General features: G+C 49.1%; 1 protein-coding gene across 1 annotated transcript; it reads right to left on the bottom strand.

The window, feature by feature from the left end:
* Positions 1-181: 181 nt before the first annotated feature.
* On the bottom strand, positions 182-24,349 carry LOC127549284 (stAR-related lipid transfer protein 9-like). Its single transcript, XM_051977159.1, has 11 exons — positions 11,515-24,349; positions 10,103-10,300; positions 8,063-8,249; positions 7,774-7,917; positions 6,870-6,987; positions 6,568-6,716; positions 6,342-6,406; positions 4,785-4,990; positions 3,488-3,567; positions 3,231-3,389; positions 182-2,730 (listed from the first exon to the last, which is right to left on the bottom strand). Exons 1-11 carry the CDS (start codon positions 24,060-24,062, stop codon positions 2,629-2,631), a joined length of 13,956 nt encoding a protein of 4,651 aa, XP_051833119.1. The 5' UTR covers positions 24,063-24,349; the 3' UTR covers positions 182-2,628.
* Positions 24,350-25,288: the final 939 nt, after the last annotated feature.

Raw genomic sequence — 25,288 nt, 5'->3', positions numbered from 1 at the left:
ATGGGGTTTAAAAGGATGTGGATGGATGTTCCTGTAGTCAGTAGTTTTCAGACAAAGAAAGTAAGGCTTCCTTCTTAATTGTTGACATTTAACTTCATGCCTGTCTTTTTAGTTGACTTGAGTGGCTGAGTCAAAGAGCCCAGTACTGGGATACAGATATTGCCCTTTACAGAAAAAAAAAGCCAGGACAGTCTGAGCTTTAATTTAGGGGTTTAAATTTTTCATTCATTTGCCAACAGCACTTGCAAGGTTCATCATGGAGTCACACAGTTAGATGAACTATTAGTGAACCCCAAGGATGAAGGTGCTTAAAGTCTCTGACTTAGGGAAGAGAGAGAGACTCTTTCCTCTTCAACTCGGGCTCCAGCAGTTAAGAAGGCCTGATTGGCTTAGTACAGGACCAAAATTTCTAAGCACCAGGGCTGTTCCTACTATTACCCACAGTGACAAATTGCCTTTGAAAACTATCTTTCCTCACTCGCTGCTCCACACTCCACCAAAACTCAGTGTGAGACATAAAAAGGCCATACGCTCAACCCCTTCACAGATGGGCTAGGGCAGAAGGAACAAGAGATAGCATGGTCCTGAACACCATCACAGACTTTTGGTCAGAAGTGAAGATTGATGAGCTAACAGCAAAAGGAGAAGGGCCTTTTTTTTTTTTTTTTTTTTTTTCTAGCAGTTACATCCACAAAGAAATAGCCAAGGATGGGGAGGTAAGGATCTTAAGTCTCAGGAATAAATCTAGAAATCCCAGTGACCTGACAGGTTGACAAACAAGGGTTGTGGTTTCCTGAAAGGCTTTGATTTGCACAATTACTGGTCAGCGAGTGTGTTTGAATTTCACTCCTGCATTTAAAGAACTTTACCACTTCCAGTTGTGATTAGTGGATTGGCACTACTAATCTGTCCAGTTGTGCCTTGTGACAGACATTATAAAGTGACTTGTCAGATGAAGTTATCACTGAGGATTGCAGAAGCAGCTCTCAATATAAAATATCCTTGTTGGATTGAGATATAAATGATCCTAATGGGGGATGCCAACAGTTTGGCATCACTACCTGAACTACAATCAAATCAGTAAAGTGAGGTCCAGGGGCCAAACCTAACCTTCCACCTGTAATTTTTAGTATAACATAAAACCATTCTCTCACAGGTCATATGACTCCTGGTCTATATGTAACAGGCCTTCGTAATCTTAACACACAGAGCTTCCATATTTCTAATGGTTCTGATCAAATGTGGCCATTGGTCTAGCGGTAATATATTTGAAAAGGGATGGGGGATGGGGTGGTACATAAATAAGAATTTTAATATCAAAACTGTTGATTATCTGCTTTAAAAAAGTTTAAAAACAGCTTTAAAAAAAACTGCAATCAATAATACAAATAACTTAACCTGGAACTGTAGTAGAAAAGAGGAGAAAGTAGAAGTGAGGCAAGGGGGCCTATAAAAGCCTTAAAAAAATATAAATTTGTTGTACTATACAGACCTTGCCTGTTATCCACAATTGTCCCCGTTCTGGTTGGTCCCACTATAATACTCTGCTACCAAGAGCTATTCAGTACTGAATAAAGGAATGTCCTACTCACTGACCCTTCTAAAAAATGAGAGGTAGCTTTGTAGGAAAGGGGGAAAACAGGGTAAGTGGCTGCTCTTCCCATTCTACCTCAACTCAGCTCAGGAAAGTAGGTGAAGCCAGACTAAAAGTTGAATTTGGGATAGCAGGGAGATGGTGAGGTGAAGCCTCCACTTTTCCCAATTGATAAGTTCTCAGATATCTCCCTGGTTCATCATCAGGGCTCCTTCACTCTGCCTCCTCTAGGACCCCATGCTGACTTTTAATAAAAGCCCATTGCTTTAAAGCAGGATGAGCATCTATTTGGACATCTATTGGTGACAGGAAACCAGAAGGCTGCCATCCCTGGACAGCTGGATTTTTTTTCTATTTGGGGCACAAGTTCCTTCCCCTGGCACTGAGCCTATTACCCAAAATGAACAGGCAGAAAAGGGAGGGGAGGAAGGTTGAGAGGAAAGGAACTAATCTCTGGATGGCTAAGACTGGAGGAAAAGATTAGGAACTGCCTTCCTGGTGAGAATGTGTCTGTTCTTCTATCTTGTTTCTCTAATGTAAGAGGCAGATTTAAAGCGGGGCCTTGGAGGCCAATGCCTTTTCCCCTGGGCCATATGAACACCACCTCACTAGGAAGAGACCACCCTTCCTTCCCTTTCAGTGAGTTCTCCCAACCCTGGCCCAAAGACCAAGCATAAGAGCGGCTGGGGGTGGAGAGGATCCAGGAGGAGAGGGGCAGAAATGGGACTATTTATGGGGCTCAAAATACGATTGGGCCACTGACGCAGAGGTAACTAGGTCTGAAAAAGTGTCGCCTTCACTGCACGGCCAGGGCCAAGAGGTTCAGGCCCCCTCATTTTGCAGTGGGGCCACATGTGGCAACATGTTTATTTGCCATCAGCTCTGGACTGAGCTGCTGGCTACCTCATCCCACTGTCGCTGTTGCCCCATTCTCCATGTTGCAATAAGCTCCGCCATAAATCTGCTATACAGGGTCTTTCCATGGCCACCTGGTGGGCCTGTCTCTCAGTAGAAGCACCTCTGTGAGTCTGGTATTAGCCACAAAGAAAGGAAGCCAGGTTTGCTATCACCAATGGCTGCTGCTTGGCACAGTGAGTCAGCAGCCCAGGGGGAAGGCCCGGAGCCCCCAGTTCCACCTGAAATAAGAAAGGCAGAAAAGGGAATACTTAACGCTAAGACGGGTGTCTAGGATAGAGCGGCGTGACTGCTGGAACCCTCCCGCGCCCGTGGCTTATACCGCTGTTCCCTGGGACCCCTTAGCCAACTTGGCCCAGGAGAGGGAGTTAGATCCTGGGAGGGGGTCTGGGCACTGGGCTTGGGGCTGGACCTCTCCTGCACCCCCATGCCACAGAGCCATGACGGAAGGCCTAAGAACAGCTAACGGAGGCCTGACAGCCCTGGCTCGGGAACAGAACTGCAGAGGCTGACCACACGTCGGACACACAAAAGGCCTCACTTCCCCACGAGCTCCGCTCGGACTGAAGAGCTCTGGTTTCCGTGAGTGGCCCAGGGCCACTGAGATGGAGCCGGCTATTGTGTGCCCAATCACCCGGCTGTGGCCAACACGTGGGAGGCCGGCCCGAGCCGGTGTGAAGTTCTGCCACGAGGGGCAAGCGGCGAGAGGTGAGGGGCTCACCTGGACCATGTGAATGACTTTGGTGACCTCCTTCCCGTCCACGGTGTGAGGCTGCAGGAGCCAGGCACTGGGCAAGATCTCCCCACGGATCATGTTTCCGCTGGGCCGCGGCATTGACTTGTCATACACCGACTGAGCTACCATGATGGTCAGGTGGCCCTGGGAAGAGAAGGCGTTGGACGCAGCCGTGCCGGCCCCGCCCGCGCCGCCTCCCACTGCCCACCAAGCCCCGGCCGCTCCCCGCCACCTGCGGTCACCTCCTTCGCCTCAGCGCTGACACAGCAGAAATCCCGGGGTTGCTTCAGACAGTTGATCGAGGTACTGCTGACCAGGTACACTGCAAAGGTGAGGAGAAGTCAACAGAAACTTCTAATCTGTCCCCATTTCCCCCTCTCCCTTACCCTAGGCACTGGGCCCAGAGCAGCAGCCTTCAGTCGTGGTTAGCTAGCAGCTGTCAGAGCATTTGGGCCTGGAGTCGGGAAGCCCTGAATTCAAATCCAACCTCAAGAGACTTCCAAGACATATCAGCTATCCTGGCCATCATTTTGCCTTTTTGCCTCGTTTTCTCATCTGCAAAATGGGGATAGTCACAACACCTATCTCCTAAGACTGTTATGAGGATAAAAATGAGATATTTGAAATGTGCTTAAGACAGTGCCCAGGAAATTGAATGGATGCCCATCAATTGGAGAATGGCTGGGTAAACTGTGGTATATGAATGTTATGGAATATTATTGTTCTGTAAGGAATGACCAGCAGGATGAATACAGAGAGGCCTAAGTAAGTCTCTCCAGACTTACATGAACTGATGCTAAGTGAAATGAGCAGAACCAGGAGATCATTATATACCTCAAAAATGATACTGTTTGAGGATGTATTCTGATGGAAGTGGACCTCTTTGATAAAGAGAGCCTTAATTGATCAAAGATGGACAGAAGCAGCTACACCCAGAGAAAGAACACTGGGAAACGAATGTGAACTATATGCATTTTTGTTTTTCTTCCCGGGTTATTTATACCTTCTGAATCCAACTCTCCCTGTGCAACAAGAGAACTGTTCGGTTCTGCAAACATATATTATATCTAGGATATACTGAAACATATCCAACATATAAAGGACTGCTTGCCATCTAGGGGAGGGGGTGGAAGGAGGAAGGGGAAAAATCGGAACAGAAGTGAGTGCAAGGGATAATGCTGTAAAAAAAAATTACCCTGGCATGGATTCTGTCAATATAAAGTTATTATAAAATAAAATAAAATATTAAAAAAAAAAAAAGACAGTGCCCAGGACATATTGACTGCCCAATAATCGCTGCTTCCATTCCCCTCCTTTCCACTGCGTCAACTGGACCGGACCTACCCCAAGGTTCAGAAAGTGGAAGACCTGTCCCTCTGGGGCCCGGGGCACCTGACTGTGGAAAGGGTTGCCTTTAACTTCCTTTAACTGTTCTGCTCTCCCCTCCCCCCATCTTCCTCAGCCTTTTCCTTCGTGCTCTAAGAAGCAACCGTCTCTGTGGCGTCCAATATGTTGGCCACTCCCTGGCTTTGTGCTCACCCAATTTAATGGTGTTGGTCACCTTCTGGTACAGCTGGGCAGTCTGGATGGACTTGTCATACAGGGTCCATGTGGTAGGGTCCCTCACAGCTGCCCAGACTCGAGGTAATGGCTGAGGCACCACCCCAGCCCCCAAGAAACCATGCCGAGTAGCAGAGGGAAATCCCTTATAGTAGGTCAGCACATCCTTTTCTTCACCCTGGTACCTGAGCAAGGGGGTGGGGAGATGGAGAAGGCCATTAAAAGTGAGCCCAAGAAAGCTGTGCAAATTTCGTTGTGTGGGTCTTCTGTCTCTGGGCTCATTCCCCTTTATAATAATAAGAGACATTCTGTTTGCTGCAGCCCTTTTTGTAGTGGCAAAGCAAGGGAAACTGAGTGGACGCCCATCGGTTGAGGAATGGCTGAACAATTAGTAATGGAATATTATTGTCCTGTAAGAAATGAGCAGCAGAATGATTTCAGGGAGGCCTGGAGAGAATGACAGGAACTGATGCTGAGTGATGTGAGCAGAACCAGGGAAAATTGTACAAAGGAACAGCAAGATTATGTGATGCGTGAAGGACTCGGCTTTTCTCCACAAAGGGTGATCCAAGACAATTACGATAGACTTGGGAGGGAAAATACCATCTGCATCCAGAAAGAGAACTTTGAAAACTGAAAGCGATGGAAGCACCGTGTTTTCACTTTCTTTGTTGTTTGTTTCCTTTATCTTTCTTAAGGATTTCTCCCTTTAGCTCGGATTTTTCTTGCACATGACAAGTAAGGAAATATGTTTAAAGAATCGCACAAGGTTTTGCCAGGGTCAATGGTGAAAAATTATCCTTGCATATGTTTTGAAAATAAAAAGCTTCAATAAAAAAAAAGAATTGTGCATATTTAACCTATATCAAATTGCTTGCTGTCTTGGGGAGGGAGGATGTAAGGGAGGTTCTGGACAACTGGACAAGAGCTAAACAACTCATGGCATATGAATAGACTGGAATACTGCTGGGGACAGGAGAAATAAGGAAAGGGAAGGTCTTGGAATGAACTGGAAATTTGGAATTTGGAATTAGGAAAAGCATGTCTACCAAAACAACATTATTCTAAAAAAATTTTTGAAAGACTTTAAACAAACTAATCCATGCAACAAGGAACCATGATTCCAGAGGGTCAACCAATGATGAAATATATTATTTCTCACTTCTTGACAGAGAGGGAATGGACTCAAGGTGCCAAATAAGATACACTTTTGGATACGGTCAATGTGGAATTTTGACTATAAGTAGATTTTGTTTTTCCGTTTTTTTTTTTTTTTTTCCTTTTGCTAAGAGAGGAAAGCAAAAAAAGTAGGGGGAAATGAGAGGGACAGAAAATAAATGCTTATTAAATGAAATAAAATTTCAAAATTATGAAAATAGATCCCAGAGGTGTATTTGAGGATGAGATCAGAGTTATAAAAGACTGAGGTCTTAAATCACAAAGAATGAAATGGTGGGATCATAGGGAATGTGACAGTACAATGTTAAGGCCAAATCCTGTCTTGAGAAGCCCAGGAAGTTACAGGAACTCACTCACTTCCAGCCTGCAGTGGCCTGGCAGCTGAAGAGATTTTGCAGGTTGTCAGAACAGGCAGCCATCACCTGAAAGCAGACAACAGCCACGATGAGTTGCCGAGCGCTGCCCGATCTTGGCTCCCTTAGGATGCAATCCCATTTCCTGGATGTCTGAAAGCCCTTTCCCTCCCTTTTCCCCATTCTCATTCCTCTCTAAAATAAAAAAAGCCTGGCCGCTGAATGCTCACTTCAGCCATCGTACTGGTCAGGATGTGCTTGACCAAATCATGGTACAGGATGCCTGGGGAGGTCGAGAGGCAGCTGTCCGAGGTTGACTGGCTGAGTAGGGACTTATGGGGCCGATCAAAGGAGGCTCGGTGGCTTTTGCCTCTAAGCTCTGAAAGAAGGAAACAGTAAGATGAGGGCCGGCAAAGGGAACGGGCAGACACTCAGAGGTGAGGAGCACCCCAGAATCCAGTGATCTCCTCCCCCCTCTCAGAAGACGGCTCTCAAAGCCAAGACCCCTTAGCTTCCCGTCTTCCCTACTCACGGTGACCCAAGTTCTTCTGGGCAGGCCTGTTCAGGTAGAGCTGATAGTTTCTCACTGCAGAGCGGCCCCGCAGGTCCCCTCCAGTGGTCTCTTTGAAGCAAGGTATGTTAGCATTCCCCTAAAGGAGAGAGACCGGGCCCCAGAGAACCCTCAGCACTGGAGGGAAGAGCACAGAGGTGATGCACTTTTCCCACTGACTCCAACCCTCACCCCCAAATTCACCTGAAGTGGCCTGGGAGGGACCCTTGGGTCTGGATTGCTAAGATCTGAGTGGGGAAGGGGGGATACAAAATGACAAAAATCTGCACAGTCCGTTTCCTGGACAATCTGCTTTCTAGCACTAGGTCCTTAGGGCTGCCCTCCGGTGGCCATGTTTCTTGGCAATGACCAACCGCTCCCCAAAGCCTCCAAGTCCTCACCAACAAACAGGGCTGGCTGAAGGGCCGTGGCCTGTGGGGGAGCTGATCCACTTCCCTGCTCCGCCTCGGCAGCGAGTGGGGAGGGGCAGTTGGGGGCAGACGGGAAGCAAGCTGGGCAGAACAGGGAGGGCACCAAGAAGCTGGATGGGAGCCCCCCCAACATGGGGGGCGAGCCATCCCTCTGATTCTGGGTGCGCGTCCCCCCAGGCCCGGACAGACACATGCTGCTCCTGTCGCCATATCTGGCAGCAGCAGTTATTTTTCATCCTGACCCTCTGACTTCTTTGCCCTCTCTGCCTCTCTGCGCCTTCTGCCTTGGTTTCCACGGGGGACTGACTATATCAGGACAGACAGACGGAGCCCAGAAGGCCTCGGAGGACTGTGCGTCTGCCTCCCCAGCGGCCCCACAGAAAGCCAGCTCCATCTGTGCCAGCAGTGGGCGCTGCCGGGGCTTGGCCCCTGCGTCCTGCCCTCCTCCTCCTCACCTGCTTCTCCGGAGGCTGGCTCTGGCTGGCCAAGGTGAGGTTGCTGCTGTCATAGCCGGAGGTGGGGCTGGAGGAGCGGCTGTCCATGGAGCTGGTGGTGCACAGGGTGCTCACGCTGACCAGGGTTTGCAGTTTTGCTTCTTCCTAGGGAGGAAAGGGAATTGGCCGACCGTCCCTGGGGGCGCCCCCCAAGACCAGCACGGGTGGGGGTCCGCCAGGCCAGGCTCTCCAGGGCGCCCCAGACAGCCAAAAAGGGGCATGGAGGAGGGGGGCCCTCCTTCACACATACCCGTTGCAGCTGAGAAACTATCTGTTGGCGGATGCGCTGCTTCTCCTGCTCGGCTCGTTCCCGCAGCCGGTCTCGTGCGCGAGCAATCTCCATCTTGGTCTCTTCCCTGGCCCGCTGGTAGTCTCGGAGCAGCACCTCTATGTCAGAGGGCTGGTGGTTCGCAGTGTCTGAGGCAGACTCCAGGTTCCTGGCGGGGAGAAAGCTGGACTAGGACGGCCTTCCTCCCCACGGGGGAGACCCGCCCTGCACCCCCCGGGGCAGCCACGTGTCAGGCTTAGGGCAGGAGCAAGAGGCAACCTGCTCATGACCAGGGAGCCCCCGCTTCCCTCCCGGACCGGAGCCCACCCCATCAGAGCGCTGTGATCACCGCCCGAGCTCCAACTACTGACCAGGGACCCAGGGCCCACGTGTGGGCCTCCTGAAATGCGCGCTCCTACAAACTCGGGAGTCCCGACCCAGAAACCCCTCGGCTGGAAGGGACCGAAACAAAGCCCATCTGGCTCCACTTGTCCTTTTCACACAATAACTCCCTCCGCAGGGATGCGGGAAAACTGGGACACTGATACATTGTTGGTGGAACTGTGAACACATCCAGCCATTCTGGAGAGCAGTTTGGAACTATGCTCAAAAAGCTATCAAACTGTGCAAACCCTTTGATCCAGCAGTGCTACTACTGGGCTTATACCCCAAAGAGATACTAAAGAAAGGAAAGGGACCTGTATGTGCCAAAATGTTTGTGGCAGCCCTGTTTGTAGTGGCTAGAAGCTGGAAAAAGAATGGATGCCCATCAATTGGAGAATGGTTGAGTAAATTGTGGTATATGAATGTTATGGAATATTATTATTCTGTAAGGAATGACCAGCAGGATGATTTCAGAGAGGCCTGGAGAGACTTACATGAACTGATGCTAAGTGAAGTGAGCAGGACCAGGAGATTATTATATACCTCAACAACGATACTATGTGATGATCAATTCTGATGGACCTGGCCATCCTCAGTAATGAGATGAACCAAATCAGTTCTAATAGAGCAGTAATGAATTGAACCAGCTACACCCAGCGAAAGAACTCTGGGAGATGACTATGAACCACTACATAGAATTCCCAATTCTTATATTTTTGCCTGCCAGCATTTTGGATTTCCTTCACAGGCTAATTGTACAATATTTCAGAGTCTGATTCTCTTTGTGCAGCAAAATAACGGTTTGGACATGTATACATATATTGTATTTAACCTATACTTTAACATATTTAACATGTATTGGTCAATCTGCCATCTAGGGGAGGGAATGGGGAGGAATTAGAACAAAAGGTTTGGCAATTGTCAATGCTGTAAAATTACCCATGCATATAACTTGTAAATAAAAAAGTATAATTTTAAAAAAAGAACTCCCTCTGCATTTCTCTTTGTGTGTCATTCATCTCTATCTCCTTTTCTCTTCCTTTCCTTATCTTTTTCATATGTGGGTATTACAGATATGAGGGATATAGCATACATGTATTATGAACCATATACATAAATACACATGCATATGCATATATTCTTATACACACTGTATATTACATATGCATACACATATATATGTATGTTTACATATATACACATTTACATATATGGCAGCCAAGTGGCCCAGTGGATGAGAGTACTGGGGGGGCTCAGTATCCAGAAGACTCATCTTCCTTTGTTCAAGCCTGCCCTCAGACATTTACCAGCTGTGTGATCCTGAACAAGTCACCTGGCTGCCTCAGTTTCCCCATCTGTGAAGTGAGCTGGAGAAAGAAATGGAAACCCCTCCAATGTCTCTGCCAAGAAAACCCCAAATGGGGTCCCCCAGAGTGGGACGTGGCTGGGAGGACTGAACAAACAACAATACAACACACCCACATACACGCACAAACACACCGGCCTTGCTTACGCCTCTCCTTTGCTTCCAGTTTGATCTGCCTCTTTAACAGAGACCAACTAGAAGGGAAGACCCCAGGGAAGCCTCTTCCCCGAGCCTAAGGCTCCCCATTCCCAGCCCCTTTGGGCTCTCCTTGCCTGGTGGTCTCTACAACATCCTTTCGAAGCTGTTGCAGGTATTCTCGCCGCCGACTGGGCAGATCGGCATCTCGGGGGAATGCTTCTGGGGTGGGCAGGAGGCCGAGCTGCTTCATAGGGCTGAGGCTGCGGGCCCGACGGAAGTTCTGGAGCCGATCTGAGCGCTCTCTCCGCATCACCTCAATGGTCTTCAAACGCCTAAGGCGGGATGGAATCTGCATCATCTACAACCCCCTGCCCTGCCCCCAGGAACAGAGGGGGGCTAGCCCTGGCTCTCACTTCTAAGCAGCCTTCAGTCTGGGGGCACTGAACCCACAATCGTAGCTCCCATGGCGGTCTACAAACCACTCCACTTGAATGAAAAGTTAAAAAATGGTTCAAGTAGACACACCATCCCAGGTAAAAATAACACAGAATCTCAAACAAATCCCAATTTTTCAGTTTTTCTTTTTTACTTAATCTCCATTGATATATAACTGAATGCTTGGATGGTGACCCTCTTCTTGCCTGCAATCTTATCTTCACATCATTTGAGGAGGAATTTCTATTCTTTCCTTCCTACAAACCTTGGAAATGCCCCAGCCCCACCATCACTACTCTTCCTCAGGTTATTAATTTTTTCTCATTTGATCCTCACATCATCCTTGTAAGATAGGTGCTATTATTGCCCCCACTTTACAGATGAGGAAACTACGTTTGAGAAAGGTTAAGGCACAGGGTTCATATAGCTACTAAATATCTGAAGCTGGATTCAAATTATGGTCTTTCTGAGACTCTAGTGTTCTATTCATAACATTTAACACCCATAGGATAGGGACAGGGACAGGGACTGTGATTTCATTGATAAAAGAAACTCATAGACAATGAGTTATTGGATGTCTTGGATGATGTGAAATTATGTTTAACATGATTGCATATATATAACTATGTCACACTGCTTGTCATCTTGGGGAGGGGGAAGGAAGGAAGAAGAAAAATTTGGAATTCAAAATCTTATTTTAAAAATGAATGCTGAAAACGGTCTTTACACATAATTGGAAGAAATAAAATACTATTTACAAGAAAAAAAATTTAGTCTTAGAATCAGGTTAAGCAGGGATGGCACGTGTGAGCCTGCAGACCACAAGTGAACCCACAGATTAACCACAAACCAGACTAAAATGTGATTGGGAAATATTTAACAAAATAATGATAAATAATAAAACATTGGTTATAATTTTGGAACTAAGTTAAAAAGGGGCCCATAGTGACCCTTAGAAACGGCCTAGTGGCCCAGAGCACCATAAATGACAGGTGACTTTATCCAGCCAAAAGACAGCTTCAACATCAGGAGCAAGCCTTGAACTTGGGTGTCTCCATGGTTCGGTACCAGCTCTCCCGTCCACTACAACGCTCTGCCTTGTCTGACTTACCGGAAGTACATTTCCTCCTTCTGTGAGCTTCTCGGGGCGTCGGGAACCAGAGCCTCACCAGTCCCACTCTGCATCACCCTCAGCAGAGCATCGGTCTCTCCGAGGCCATAGAGAAGCTTGGCTTCAGCCAGCTCCACGCTAAGGGGTGGGGTCTGCGGCCCCAGCTCCAACGGGACCCCAGCCAGCACCTGTACTTGTTCCCTCTGAAGCTGCTCAGGCACTTGGCTCAGATGCTTACTGAGCTGGACCGACTTCTCCTGTAGCCCCTCTGAGGAAGAGTTAGCAGCATTCACTGCTCCTTCCGCAGGCATGGTGCCCTGCGGGGAGCTTCCCTGAACCCCACACCAATTACTGAACTTATTGTGGACAGGGAGGTCCTTCAGGTTGTATTTCTTGGGGTCGGCAGTCTGCACTTTCTGGGTGCAGGAGGTCAGCAGCACCTCCGACTGGGTGTCCCTGGCTATGCTGCCGTGCCCTGGAGCCACACTGATTTCAGAAACGGAGGAAGGGCCATGGCAATGGTTCACAGCCCTCCCCCAGAAGGGAGTCTCTGAAGGCGGAGGGGACTTCAGGAGCTGCTCAGAGGAGTCGGCGCCAGTGCCGGTTTGTTTCTGGCACCAACTTGTACTTGGGCTGGCTAGCTGAACCGATGCAGGGTTGGCCCCCTCTGCAGCCCCCTCTGCCACAAAGCTACTGGTGTTTGAGGCCTCTGACTGGCCTTCGGTGGGGCTCAACCCCGTCGTGGGCAGGGACAGATACAGAGGTCTCTCCCAGGAATGTTTCTTCTTCTTTTCACCAGCTAGTTGTTCTTCCCAGCCCAGAAGCCCCAAGGAAGCCCGAACCTGTAACTGCTGGGGGGAACTCAAGAGTCCCACGGACGTGGAAGACGAGCTTCCGTGAAGCCACAGGCTGGGCTTCAGGGTTCCAGTGAGGTTTGAGGCAAGAGATCCTTTGCTCAACTTCTTTCCTATGGACTTCCCACTATCTTCAGAAATATTCCCAGTCTCCCCTTCATTGTTGGCTTGGGAAAAATTGTGCACTGAAGACACCCGGCTAGCTCTGAGCTTCTGATGGAGTATGGTGGAATGAAAGTGAGAAGACCCGAGACAAGGAGGGTTGGAGGAGGAAGACGAGGAGGAAGAGGAGGAAGAGGTGGACGAGGAGGAGGAATGAGGACCTTGAGCGCTGGCGCTGAAAGTTAGGATCGGGGAGGAAGCCCTGTCCACCAACAAGGTGTTCCTGTAGCCTGCTTTCTTGTTGTTCTGGGTACTGGATTCACAAGTGGATTCTCTCTCCTGAGAAGATGACTCTCTGAGAGAGGATGCAGGGAATAAAGTCGGACTGGTGACTGCCGTGCAGGAGGACCCAAGCTTGTGGGAACTGGAGGAGGGGGAGGTAGCTGAAGAAGCTTGGAGGCTTGTCACTTCCTGGGATAGGGAGTGTTCCTGAAAACTCAGGATATTATGGGATGTGTCCAGGGAGTCCGGGGAGAAGCTGGGTTCCTTCTGGCTACCGGAGCTGGAAGTTGTCTCTTTTGTCTCAACTGTGCCTTTATTCTCCTTCTCTTGAAGCACCAGGGGGTGGTCCACCTTCTCCTGAAGCACCAGGGGGTGGTCCACCTTCTCCTGAAGCACCAGGGAGTGGTCCAACTCCTGTGGAGTATCCAAAGCATCTATCCCATCCAGCGAGCTATGTTTTAAGGGGGTCACATTTGCTTCCTGAGGACTGGCTAACTGGTCCCCAGAGGAATGGAGGGAGACATCCTGTGGGGCTGGGTCCATCTCATCGGTCTGGATGCCCACGTCCACAGTGGTCTGAGTGCTGCTGTCCATTGTCACTGCCTTGGGGGCCTCTTCAGGGGCCTCGGCCTTAATGCCCCGCTCCCTCTCGGGGGTCCCCTGATGGCTGAGGTTCCCTAGCAGCTCCGAGGTGTTGTGTAAGAGCTGGGAAAGATGCATCGACAGGTTGTGCATACTCTTCCATGTCGCTGGGGGTGGGTGGGAGGGGTGAGGGGCGTCTACACAGGCCTGGCAGTGCATGTGAACCTGCTGCAGCTGAGTCGGGGTCAGGGTCATCGTCCCCTGTTCACAGGTAGCTGTGCCAGCCTTTGGCGAGGACTCGGTGGGGTACAGCAGCGGGAGGTCCCCCATCTTCCCTGAGATTTCCCTCTGCTCAATTAGAGCGCACTCATCTTCAGGCAGGCCCTCCCCGACCTTGTCTGGGATCCCAGGGGAGGGCACCGTGAGGGATGTATCAGAGAAGCCATGGTGGCTCCTGACAACACTAGAAGTCTTGAACTTCTTCCTTTCTTCTTCTAAGCCCTGAGGATCCTCAGTGCTACTGGGGCTGGACAGCTCATGGGGGTTGGCATAGGAGCTGAGCTGAGAAGGGTAGGGAGAGCTTGAAGTATCCAGGCCATTGTCTACACTGGAGCAATGAACGGCTCTCTGGGTGTCCAGACTCCATGAAATCTGGTTGCAAGAGGTGTCGCTGGCACTGCCAAGAACGTATTGCTTCCAGTCAATCCTCCCGGGCCCCTCCTGCTGCCAGGATTGAACGAAGGGATTTATTTTGCCAGATGTGCCCTGCGTCACATCCACGTTCTCCAGTGTCAGCCAGCCTTTGTTCCTGAGGGGGTCATGCTGCTCCTCCTCCAGAACGTCTGCTGGTCTACCTTCTGGGACCGGCATAGTCAGAAGTGTGGAAGAGGTAGGGTAGGGAGGAGTGCCAGATACTGGGGACCGCAGCCCGGGGGCTTCTAAGCCGTAATCTGGCGGAGCTGTCTGGCCACGATCCGCAGGTCTTGGACATTTCCCCAATTCCACCGACATCATTTCAGGTTCATCTGGAGAAAGATCATTGAGCCTCTCAGTCCCACGAGTCTCCTCATCTTCTGTGGGAGAAGGAGGCTCCACGCTCATGTTCAGTTCTTGTGGAGACTTGGAGGAAGTCCCTACAGAGGCCTTCAGGGGGGAGAAGTCTTTTGGAGAATGCCCAGGACTACAGGAAAAAGCAACACAGGGAGCCAAGTCTCTGTCGTGAGAGCCAGTGTCCAGATCATCCTGTGAGCCCTCTGACAGAGGGCAAGATCCTTGATCATCAAAAGGGTGGTTGTTTGTCTTCAATAGAAGTCTGGGTCTTTCAGGCCTTGATACCCTTCCATCTGTCCTCGGGCTACCTCTGGGCCCCTGAGGGCTGACTTGGCCACTGGTTCCTAAATGGTGATGGTTTCTGTCCCACACTGTGTTGCCACCATTGTTGGAGAGCTGTTCGTTCTCATCTGTCTTCCACGGATTGCCCGGAAGGTTGTTGAAGATACATTTTTTACCCATTTTTGTCCGAGGGTAGGGAATAGGAGTGCTGTGATCTCTGGAATCCTTAGGAAATGGTGGTCCTTGGGCAAGATGTGGAAACCCCATTGTAGGTTCATTTTCAAGAATGTCTTTGCTTATATGCATTGCTTCCAGTCTCCCAATTTTAACATGGTTCCCAGGTTCCTCAGTTCCAGGAGGGAATTCCCATTCATTCTGACTAGCTTCGTGTTCCTCCTGGAGATTCTCCAACTTCTCAGAATAGGTCCGGGCAGATAAAGAAGTCGTTTCAGGCTTGAAAGCAGCTTTCTTCTTAATGTCTTCACTCCCAGGGCTCTCTATACTGCATAAACTAGTATTGGAAGCTGCCAGTCTCAGTTCTTGCTGGCTCTCTTTGAGATCCGGGCTATGTGCCAAAGGTACATTGGTCCCTCTGGACTGGTGACCTACAGTGAGCTTGGAAGATGGCAGGAAAACTGGAAGCATTGTGTCTGAAGAAGACCGGGGAATCCATTTCTCAGAATCATTATTTCCATGAGACAGAGAATTGGTAAAAGAAGGTGAATCAATAAAAGCAGTCCCTTGTGGAGACATGCACAGTAGCCTGGAAGGAGAAGTCACAGCCTCTCTCTGGGATGCTAATGGGCTAAACATAATGGTGCTTTTAGAAACCTCCACGTTACTTTGACCCAGGCTCCCTTCTGGGCTCTCCTCCATCTCTCCAACAAGTCTCTGATCAAGGAGGGGTGTTGGTCTTGGACATCTGTTACCCACACCATAGGCTAAAGACTGCCCTGACAGGGCAACCCCTTTTAACTTTGGGCACTGTAGCAAGGCACCCCCTGTACTGCCTCCCTCTACCATTCCAGACCCCCCTGGCTCTTGTTTGTGACTTGCCCTCCTTTCTCCTAATCCTGGAGAAGGAACACATCTTGGATGAGCAGGATCTTCAGCCTCAATCATCTCTGCTTCACAGCAGATGATTGGCTGCTTTCTGATATAAAAGCTTCCTTGAGATGCAAAAACAGGCCCCGGGGTAGTGGAATCCTCCACTGCGTAAGACATTTCAACTGTTGACTTTGCAGATCCTGCCAGGAGAGGGGCATCTTTCCAGGGGGACTGGATGGGAGCTCCCCAGTGGGTCTGGGGGTCCACCACTGCCTCTGAAGAGTCTCCACTGCTTAAGTTCCCATACGCTGTACTTTGGGATCTGAACTCTTCCCAAACCCTCTGGATGCTCTCTTTGCTCCCGAGACTATTTCTTTCCACCTCTGAATGTGCCTCAATCTGTTTACAAAGCAAGGCCTGGCTCAGTTCCTGCTGAATTAGTCTAATGTTGTTGGAGATTCCATGGAAAGAAGGTGCAAGCCTTACTGACTCCTCGCAGTTGTCCTCCAGGGCTGATGGGGAAAGCATGTTTCCTGAAGCCAGAACTCCAACAGAAGATGAATTAATCATCTCTTCCTTCCTGTCTGGGCTTTCCAGGAGGGCTTGGGGACCCAAGTGCCCAGTGGGCTTCTCACCTGCTGTCTGCACATTACTGCTCATGCCTGGGTTAGCCATGGTGCTGAAGGACAGCGGCAAGGCATGCTCTGGTCCTCTGCTAGGAGCAGTCCCATCTTTTGTTAGCTGAAGACTCTGGGTCTCATACAGCTTTGCCAGAGGGTAATTCTGATCGGGATGCTTGCCTGCTGCAGTCCCTGGAGATGCCTCCTGGAGATATCCTCTTGCAGCTTGATTTTGTACAAAACATACTTGCGACTCATCTTTTTTGTGGGTTCTAGCTAATTCCAGCTGGTCTCTCTGGTTATAGTGAGGCTGCTTAGGGCTCCCAGAAAGGGCTTCAAACTCCAGTAGAGGTTCACCATGAGAAATGATAATCTGCTTATCAGTGCTGTCCTTTGAGCACTTCTTACATTCCTCTGATAAATTATTCTCCTCTGTAGTCTCTACATTCATTTTTGGACACACAGATGAGGTAGCAGAGGCCCCCCAAAATCCTGATGAGACCCTGGTCAATTGAGGCATGATAATCTGCTCATCTGTGCTGTCTTCTGAACACTTCTTACACTCCTCTGAGAGTTTATTATTCTCTGCTATGGTCTCTACCTTCATTTTTGAGTACACAGATGGAGTAGTAGAGGCCCCCCAAAATTCTGATGAGATCCCTGTCAGTTGAGGCACGATGATCTGTTTATCTGTGTTGTCCTTTGAATGCTTCTTACTCTCCTCTGATGGTAATTTAGTATTCTCCACTGTGGTCTCTACATTCATTTTTGGACACATGGATGGAGTAGCAGAAGCCCCCCAGAACCCTGATAAGACTCCCGCCAGTTTAGGCACGATAATCTGATCATCCGTGTCATCCTTTGAACTCTTCTTACACTCCTCGGATAGTTTATTATTCTCCATTGTGGTCTCTACCTTCATTTTTGAATACACAGATGGGATAGCAGAAGCCCCCCAAAACTCTGAGGTGGTCCTGGTCAATTCAGGCACAATAATCTGTTCATCGGTGTTGTCCTTTAAACTCTTCTCACATTCTTCTGATTGTCTAGTGTCCTCCACTATGGTCTCTACATTTGCTTCTGGATACATGGATGGGGTAGCAGAGGCCCCCCAAAACCCTGATGAGACCCTGATCAATTCAGGCATGATAATCTGCTCATCTGTTCTATCCTTGGAACACTTCTTACACTCCTCTGATGATAGTTTGTTATCCTCCACTGTGGTCTCTACATTTATTTTTGAACATATGGATGGGGGATCAGAGGTCTCCCAAAATGCTGATAAGACCTTGGTCAATTCAGACACGATAATGTGCTTATCAGTGCTGCCCTTTGAACACTTCTTATACTCCTCTGATAGTTTATTATCCTCTATATTCATTTTTGGGGTCATAGCAGCCCCCCAAAATCCTGACGAGATCCCAGTCAGTTTAGAAACAATAATCTGCTCATCTGTGTTGTCCTTTGAACATTTCTCACACTCCTCTGCTGATAGTTTATTATTCTCCACTGTGGTCTCTACATTCATTTTTGGATACATGGATGGGGTAGCAGAGGCCTCCCAAAATCCTGATGAGAGTCCTGTCAGTTTAGGCACAATAATCTGTTCATTAGCACTGTCCTGTGGAGACTTTCCACACTCCTGTGACAACTTATTCTCTACTGTAATTTCTACATTCATTTTTGGATACATGGATGGGGTAGTAGAGGCTGCCCAAAACCCTGATGAGATCTTGGTCAATTCAGGCGCGATAATCTGCTCCTCTGCATTGTCCTTTGAATACTTCTTACACTCCTCTGAAAGTTTATTATTCTCCATAGTGGTCTCTACATTCATTTTTGGATGCATGGTTGGGTTAGCAGGGGCCCCCAAAAACCCTGATGAGACCCTGATCAATTCAGATGAGATAATCTGCTCATTGAAGCTGTCCCTTGAAGACTTTTCACATTCCTCTGATAGAATGTCATTCTCCACTGTGGTCTCTACCTTCATTTGTGGATACATGGATGGAGTAGCAGAAGCCCCCCAAAATTCTGATGAGACCCTGGTCAATTTAGATGCAATGATCTGCTCATTGATGCTGTCCTTTGAAGACTTCTCACATTCCTCTGATGGTATGTTGTTCTCCAATGTGGTCTCTACCTTCATTTTTGGATACACAGATGGGGTAGTAGGGGACCTCCAAAATCCTGATGAGATCCTGGTCAATTCTGGTGCAATGATCTGCTCATCGGCGCTATTCTTTGACGACTTCTCACATTCTTCTGATAGTTTGTTTTTGTCCACTGTGGTCTCTACCTTCATTTTTGGACATGTGGATGGGGTAGAAGAGGCCCCCCAAAACCCTGATGAGACCTTGGTCAATTCAGGTGAGATAATCTGATCATTGGTGCTGTCCTTTGAAGACTTCTCACATTCTTTTGATAGTTTATTGTTCTCCACTGTCGTCTCTATCTTCATTTTTGGATGCACTGATGGGGTAGCAGAGGCCCCCCAAAATCCTGATGAGACCTTGGTCAATTCAGGTGAGATAATCTGCTCATTGGTGCTGTCCTTTGAAGATTTCTCACATTCTTCTGATAGTTTATTATTCTCCACTGTGGTCTCTATATTCATTTCTGGATACATGGATGGGATAACAGAGGCCCCCCAAAATCTTGATGAGTCCCTCGTCAGTTTAGGCATGATAATCTGTTCATTGGCACTGTCCTGTGAAGACTCCCCACACTCTTGTGATAGTTTAGTGTCCTCCACTGTGGTCTCTACATTCATTTTTGGATACATGGATGGGGCAACAGTAACCCCCCAAGCTCCTAATGAGGAACCCCGTTTCCCCTCATTAGTCGCTGACAAAGAGGCACTGGTGGTACTGAGATCCATGGCAAAATCTTCTGTCCTCCACAGCTTTTTCTCTACAGCTTGAGGTACCTGGAGTTCTCTATCTGCCCACTGATGACTGGTCCTCTTCTCCAGTGGAGATTGGATAAGCGAACTGGCTCTTTTTATGTTTCTTAACAAGGTCAACTCCGCCTCAGTGAGAGATGAATTTCCCAAATTCAAATCTCTCGGGGTGACTCTGGTGTCTTCTCCCTGCTGTTCTAGAAGCATGGCAGTAGCTGATGCTTTCATCTCTTCCATGGAGTAGCTATCATTTGAAGCTTCACCAGGGCCGCTCCCAGCACCACTGGGCTGATAACAAAGACCAGACACTGTCCTCAAACTAAAGCTCTGCCAAACTGACTGTTCTACAAAGGAGTTTTTGCAGCTGATGCTTCTGAGAGAGCTGTGGTTTCTTGCTTCTCCATTTACTTTTTGCTGTTCTTCTCTACCTTCTGAGGGAGTTGGGGCTTGAGTTTTCAGAAACTCTACATTTGGCTCAGAGGCAGCGGAAGAAAGGCTCACTGCCTTCATTGTTGACCTGAAATACTTTTCTGACAGTTTTGGGGGATCGGAGAAAAAGATGTTGCCTTCCTTAGTGGAAACCGCTGGGTAGCCTTCTTGACTTGGCCATGGATGTGCTGTCTCCTGAGTGCGGTATCTACCTGTATGCAGGATTTGGCTTACGCCAGATAACCCCTGGGTCAATGGAGCTGGATAGGTTCCTGTTTGCATGCTCTTTCCCCGTAAGATATTTGTTTCTTGATCTGTGTCATGGACTCTTACTTCTTTGCACTTAGCTGTCATCATGGTACTGGTTAGGTTTTCAGCGGTCTGATTTTCCTGGAAAGTGGCCTTGGGCTCCAATTTTGGAAAACTTCCTGTCCCCAAAGTCAAAGTGGCGTGACTTTGGGGGTTCAGTTCTGAAGCAGATTCCTCATTGCGGCTTCCCTCCGATCTTTCTTCCTTGGCTCTTGTGGGTTCAGTTCTGACCAATGGCTCCACTCCCTCTGGACTTCCTAGAGCACTAGCTGATTTTTTCTGAGCGGTGCATCTCTGTGAAAACCGTAGGAACAGATAATCACTAGGGCACCGGACCGACAGTTCAGATACAGATAAGGGAGTATGCTCTCTTTCAGTCTTGCCCTCTTCAGTGACTGCAGTGGGCCTGGTCAAGTTTGGTGTGATTTTCTGGGTCTGATAACTCTCTTGAATACAACTGTTGACCTTCTTGATTCCTCTGGTTTCGATGCTATTAGGGACTTCCTCCTCCTGTACTTTCTTTGGAGAATGGGGCTGATCTCTGTGATAGAGGATCTCTCTGAAGTCATTTGGTCTCAGGGTTAGATGGGCCTTTCCATGGTCCTTCCTATCCCTACACATGGCTCTCCTGTAAGCTTCTGCCATATACAAGGCACAAGGATGATATTTTTGTCTAGAATCTATTTCCATGATGCTGCTTTCCAGCTGAGACACACTGCTAATCAGCCTGGCCATTTCTTCAGAATGATTAACAATTTTACCCTGAGAGGAAGTCTGACTTCTCCTTTGAGGCCCGTCTCCTTGGGAACTGGGTATCACCATTAAGTTCTCAGGTTCTTTGTTTGCAATAGTGCCTTCTTCCTTGGTGGACAGAGTTGTGTTTGAAGCAGAGTCTTTTCCATAAGGGGGGTCTCTTCTCTGAGTCACGGACTCCTCCGAGCAATCCTTGGGATGCAAAGCCATTCCAAGAGAAACAGATTCCGTTCCTTCCTTCGGGTGTGGCGAGGTTTCATCCTTAGACATTATTGCTGGACTTGTACACCCAGAGTGATTTGATGAGCTGCGCTTTTTAGAAATCAAAGCATTCTCCTGCATATTGACTCTATGCTGAGTTTGGTTCGAGCTGTCAGTTTTGTAAAGGAAATTGGAATTGGGTCCAGAATGGATCTGACCTTCAAAATCAGCTGCACCAATCCCCAGGAGGTAGCCGCCCCGATTCCCTCGGATGTCATTTTCACTCTCCCTATGTTTGTGATCTCCTTCGATGCTTGAGATAACAGCCCCAGAATCATTAAATGGAACACCCCAAGGGGGCTGATCTGGGTCTTGTTCCTTCATCTTCAGCATTGACTGTGGGTGCTTGTTATTTAAAATCCCACCCGGTTTTCCCAAATGACATGCCGCCATGCTAATGCTCTCTAACAACAGTCTATTCTGAGCAGCAGAGAAAGCGATGGGATTGCTGAACTTTTCCATACTTTGGGGGACCCCGCTTCCACTCAGGTCTTTCCTGTTGCCTGGGCTGAAGGACCTCTCCCCCACAACTTGCTGAGAAGGAGGATTCTTAGCATTTGTGGTGTGTAACAAAAGCAGCAAGTCACTGTCCACAGTTCTAAGAAACTGAAAGGCGTTGTTCAGCTCCTCTCCCCGGCTGGTGGATGGCATGTCCTCACCCCACTCTCGGCATGCGGGGATCTCCAAGGCTGTTTCTGTCAAAGCGTCTCTACTTTCTAACATATAAAATGTTTCCACAGGATGGAGCTGCTCAGGAGATGGGAAAAGATCCCAGGATGGCTCAGAATCGGTAGCTAAGGCCAAAGAAAAACTTCTTTCTCTGTCAATTTGTTCACTGGTGTTCTGCAGGAGCTCGGTCTTCATCGCTGGCTGAGAGAGGGGGTTGTTGAGCTTTAATGGAGCCAGCCTGCCGGGCAGATTCTCCTCCCGCTGGGCCCAGGCCGGGGGACCCTGTTCTTCCTTAGCGTTCATGGGACTGCTGCTGTTGGATATGTCCCTCAGGAAAAAGCTCTCATCGAAGGGGACCGCCGATGCCGCTCTCTGACAGGCCACGGGCTGTGACTGCTTGGGGATGCCCTGATGCGCTGGGTGGGCCTGTGCCCCGGAAGCTGAAACCTTGTTTTCCGCTACAAAGACCCAAGCATTTTCTAACCCCGGATCTCCTGCTTCTAAGTCTGCTGAGGGACAGCTATGATGAGCATCTTTTTCAATCGTTCTAAAGAGAGTCGAGAGATCGTCCAACTCCAAGCTCCCACCATTTCGTTCTTGCTCTGTCCTCAGCTGCCTCGTGGATGGCAAAGAGGAGGAAGCATCATTGAAATCAAAATCACCAGGCATCTTGGGACACACAGGGAAGAAGGAATCCCATTTTTTGCCAGATGTAAAAGGCAGGTAACTTGTGTCCTTCTGAGAGGAACTAGAAACCTGTGTGCTTCTCACTGTGGCCCCCAGGGAAGAGTGAGAAAATTCACACAAATATTCAACAACAGGCCTGCCCTTTCCAAGGGTACTGCCTTTGTGAGACAACAAAGCTGCAGGGGCAGCTGACAGGCTGCAGGGGAGAGCGCTGTTTGAAGGGACAGGGCTGCAGTAGCCAGTCAGGCTGGCTAGGTCTCTCCCCTGCTCAGGAAGAGCCTTCAGGGAGCCAGCTGCGTCTGAACTGGGCTTGCAAGGTCCTGGGGATCTCCACGGAGCCTCTGAAGGTACCTCCAGAGAAGGCTTTCCACTCACCTCGTGGGCAGTTCTGGGGATCAGGCCTGGGCCCGGGAGGGGGCTGAAACGGTATGCCTCAGTGGCCAGCTCAGGGGCAGGCTGCTGAAACCCCCCCACTCCCACCAGGACCACGGGCTTCTCCATGTCTCGGACCTCCAACTGCTGGATACCGAGATTCATCTGTGAGTACAGACTCACTTCCTGGGGGTCGTTGGGTTTGCTCTCTGAATCGCAGGAGAACCAAGAGTCCATGGAAACCAAGGAGCTGTTTCTCGGGTTCTGGGTCTGTTGAAGGGATCTGTAGTTGCTCCTTTCTGTCTCAGGCTGAAGAGTCAGATAAAAAGAAGTACTTGGCTTCAATGTTACATCAGGTCCAGCTGAGTCCAGTCCTTGGTCTGAAGCCTGGAACTCCAGTACCTGCTCCTGGCACTCTGGGAGGGACCGAGAGCTCTTCACTTGCCAAAAGACCTCTGCGGGCATCTCGTCTGACGAGTGAGAAGCGGACGCTTCCTTAGATTCTTCCCTGAAGTCCTCCTCCTCATTGTTCAAGCTATCCAGAGAAAAGGTCCTCACCTTTTCCCAGGGCAGTTCACTGCCAGAAGGAGGCAAGGAGGCCTTGGAGGAGGCCACAGAGCTTGCCTCACTTCTTTCAGGGGCTTGGAGAAGGGGAGAGACGGGCAAAAGCCTTCTTGGTGTTCTATTCCTTTTTTCTACTAACGAATCTTGAGACATCTGGCTATCATCGCTTTCTGAATTCTCAAGCTCGGTGCAGCGTGCCTTTGGCTCAGGGGCCTCCTGCTTTTGTGGTTTGATCAGGGTCCTGGTATAGGTACAGGAGAGGGAATCCAAAGAGTAGGTGCTGTCGGTGTCGGAGAAGTCGTCGTCATTTTCCTGGGCCCGGGCTCCCAGAGAGCCGAGGGCGGCCCGCAGGACGCCGGCGCTCCAGGTCCCTTCCTCCCCGTCTCCTCTCACAGGGTTCTGGCGGAAGGCTTGGTCTCTGTCTTTCACGCCAAAAAGCCGCCCCCGTGGCCATGTTGAGCCTCTAGCCAATGACGCTGCACTGGGCTCCCACTGCTGTAAGGCCCAGGCAGCCTGGCACAGGCGAGTCGCTTGAATCTTTCCGTACACGACCGACCGCCTGGCTCCCTGGGGGTGGGGGGAGCCCCGGTTTGTCAGGAGGTCCCTTTCTCTTCGCCACCTGCGCCGCGGCAGACTGTGGCTTCCGGAGGGCTTCTCCCTGATGCTCCGGGGGCTGAGGAAGAAGGAATCGGGCCTGTCCCTCGATCTGAGCTGCTCTGCTGAGCGGCTCACAGAGGCCGGGGGTCGGTGCAGCCGCCCCAGCGGCTGCTTCCTCCTGCCCATTTCCTGGCTCCTCCTGTCCCTGGCAGGAACAGGCTTGGAGCTCACGAGGGGCCGAGTCCTTTCGGTGGGGGTATCATCTCCAAAAGATGCTCTCCTCCCCTCACACGGCTGCCACAGGCTCGGGGGGACCGAGTCATCAGGCAGGGTGATACTTCCTCTGGGGACAGAAGCAGCTTGAAAGAGATAATCCCCGGACTGAGACGTATCTGGTGAGTGGTGAACAGTCTCGGCTGATAACTTGGCAGAAACTGCACACTTCAGAACACTGAAAATACAAAGAAAATCGTCTCAGGATATTTCAAAGGCCCTTTAACAAACCATTCCTCAAGGTCAGGGCGGTGGTCCTGGCAGTCATATGTGTGGAGCTGCAAGGGACCAAAGTAGAGAGGAACAGTTTGATTTGTTCCACAGTAATTAATACTAACCCAAATCTCACTGCGTCTTCAAGTAGGGATCATATTTAGGAAAGGTTTAGGTAAAGACAGTGAAAAGCTCTCCGATTCTATCCTGTCTAAGAAAAAGCATTCTCTGGGCCCTTCAACTTCCAGATTTCCATGTGGGAAAAGAAGTGTGATTCCCAGAAAAACCTAGAGATCATGAAAGTTAGGGAAGTAGAAGGACCATGTTTTTCCTCCCTCGCCATCAACTAAATATCTGATAATTACAAGGTACTGGGGAGCCAGAGAAGTATCAGAACCTACTTCCAGAAATATCAAGGACTTTAAAAAATAATTTTTAAAAAGCACTATTTTTAATGGTGAGTGGCAGAGATTACAAATGCTAAAGAAAAATGAGAATATGATGTGTTGGGTCATTTAAGGAAGGCTGAAAGCAAGAGCTGGGACTTGAAACAAGGGTTAGTAATTAGATAACTAGGTAGGAGAGAAGAAGATAATTCTAGGCAGGAGAACCAATTTGTACAAAAGATGTAGAAGTGGCAGGAGTGTACATGAGCACATTTTAGGAACAAAGAATAGAGAGTATGGTTTAGAATAAAGAAGCAGAGGGGGAGACTGGAGAAAACAGCAGGGATAAGTTGATTTTATTTTATATATATTATAAGCATTTTAATAAATGCTAAAGAACTCAAAAGGAAAGTGAGAACATGGTGGGGAAAATGGAAAGGAAGAGCTGGGTCTTCAAAGAATGGCGTTGTAAAGAAGATTGAGTTATTTAGTTTCTGAGTAGAGAAGAGATGTGTGCAAAGGGATGTTTTAGGAAATTTA

Source organism: Antechinus flavipes, chromosome 2, assembly GCF_016432865.1.
Source record: "Antechinus flavipes isolate AdamAnt ecotype Samford, QLD, Australia chromosome 2, AdamAnt_v2, whole genome shotgun sequence".
Taxonomy (NCBI): domain Eukaryota; kingdom Metazoa; phylum Chordata; class Mammalia; order Dasyuromorphia; family Dasyuridae; genus Antechinus; species Antechinus flavipes.
This window is presented reverse-complemented; position numbering and strand designations above follow the sequence as displayed.

Bases quoted from the DNA above. Each gene is read 5' to 3' on its own strand.
- LOC127549284 (XM_051977159.1), bottom strand. From the start codon at position 24,062: ATGGGCAGGAGGAAGCAGCCGCTGGGGCGGCTGCACCGACCCCCGGCC. The intron at 6,407-6,567 runs GTGAGCATTCAG...GTCTGCTTTCAG, and splicing joins TGACCAGTACGATGGCTGAA to GTGATGGCTGCCTGTTCTGA. The intron at 3,568-4,784 runs GTGAGCACAAAG...TCACCTTTGCAG, and splicing joins GACCAACACCATTAAATTGG to TGTACCTGGTCAGCAGTACC.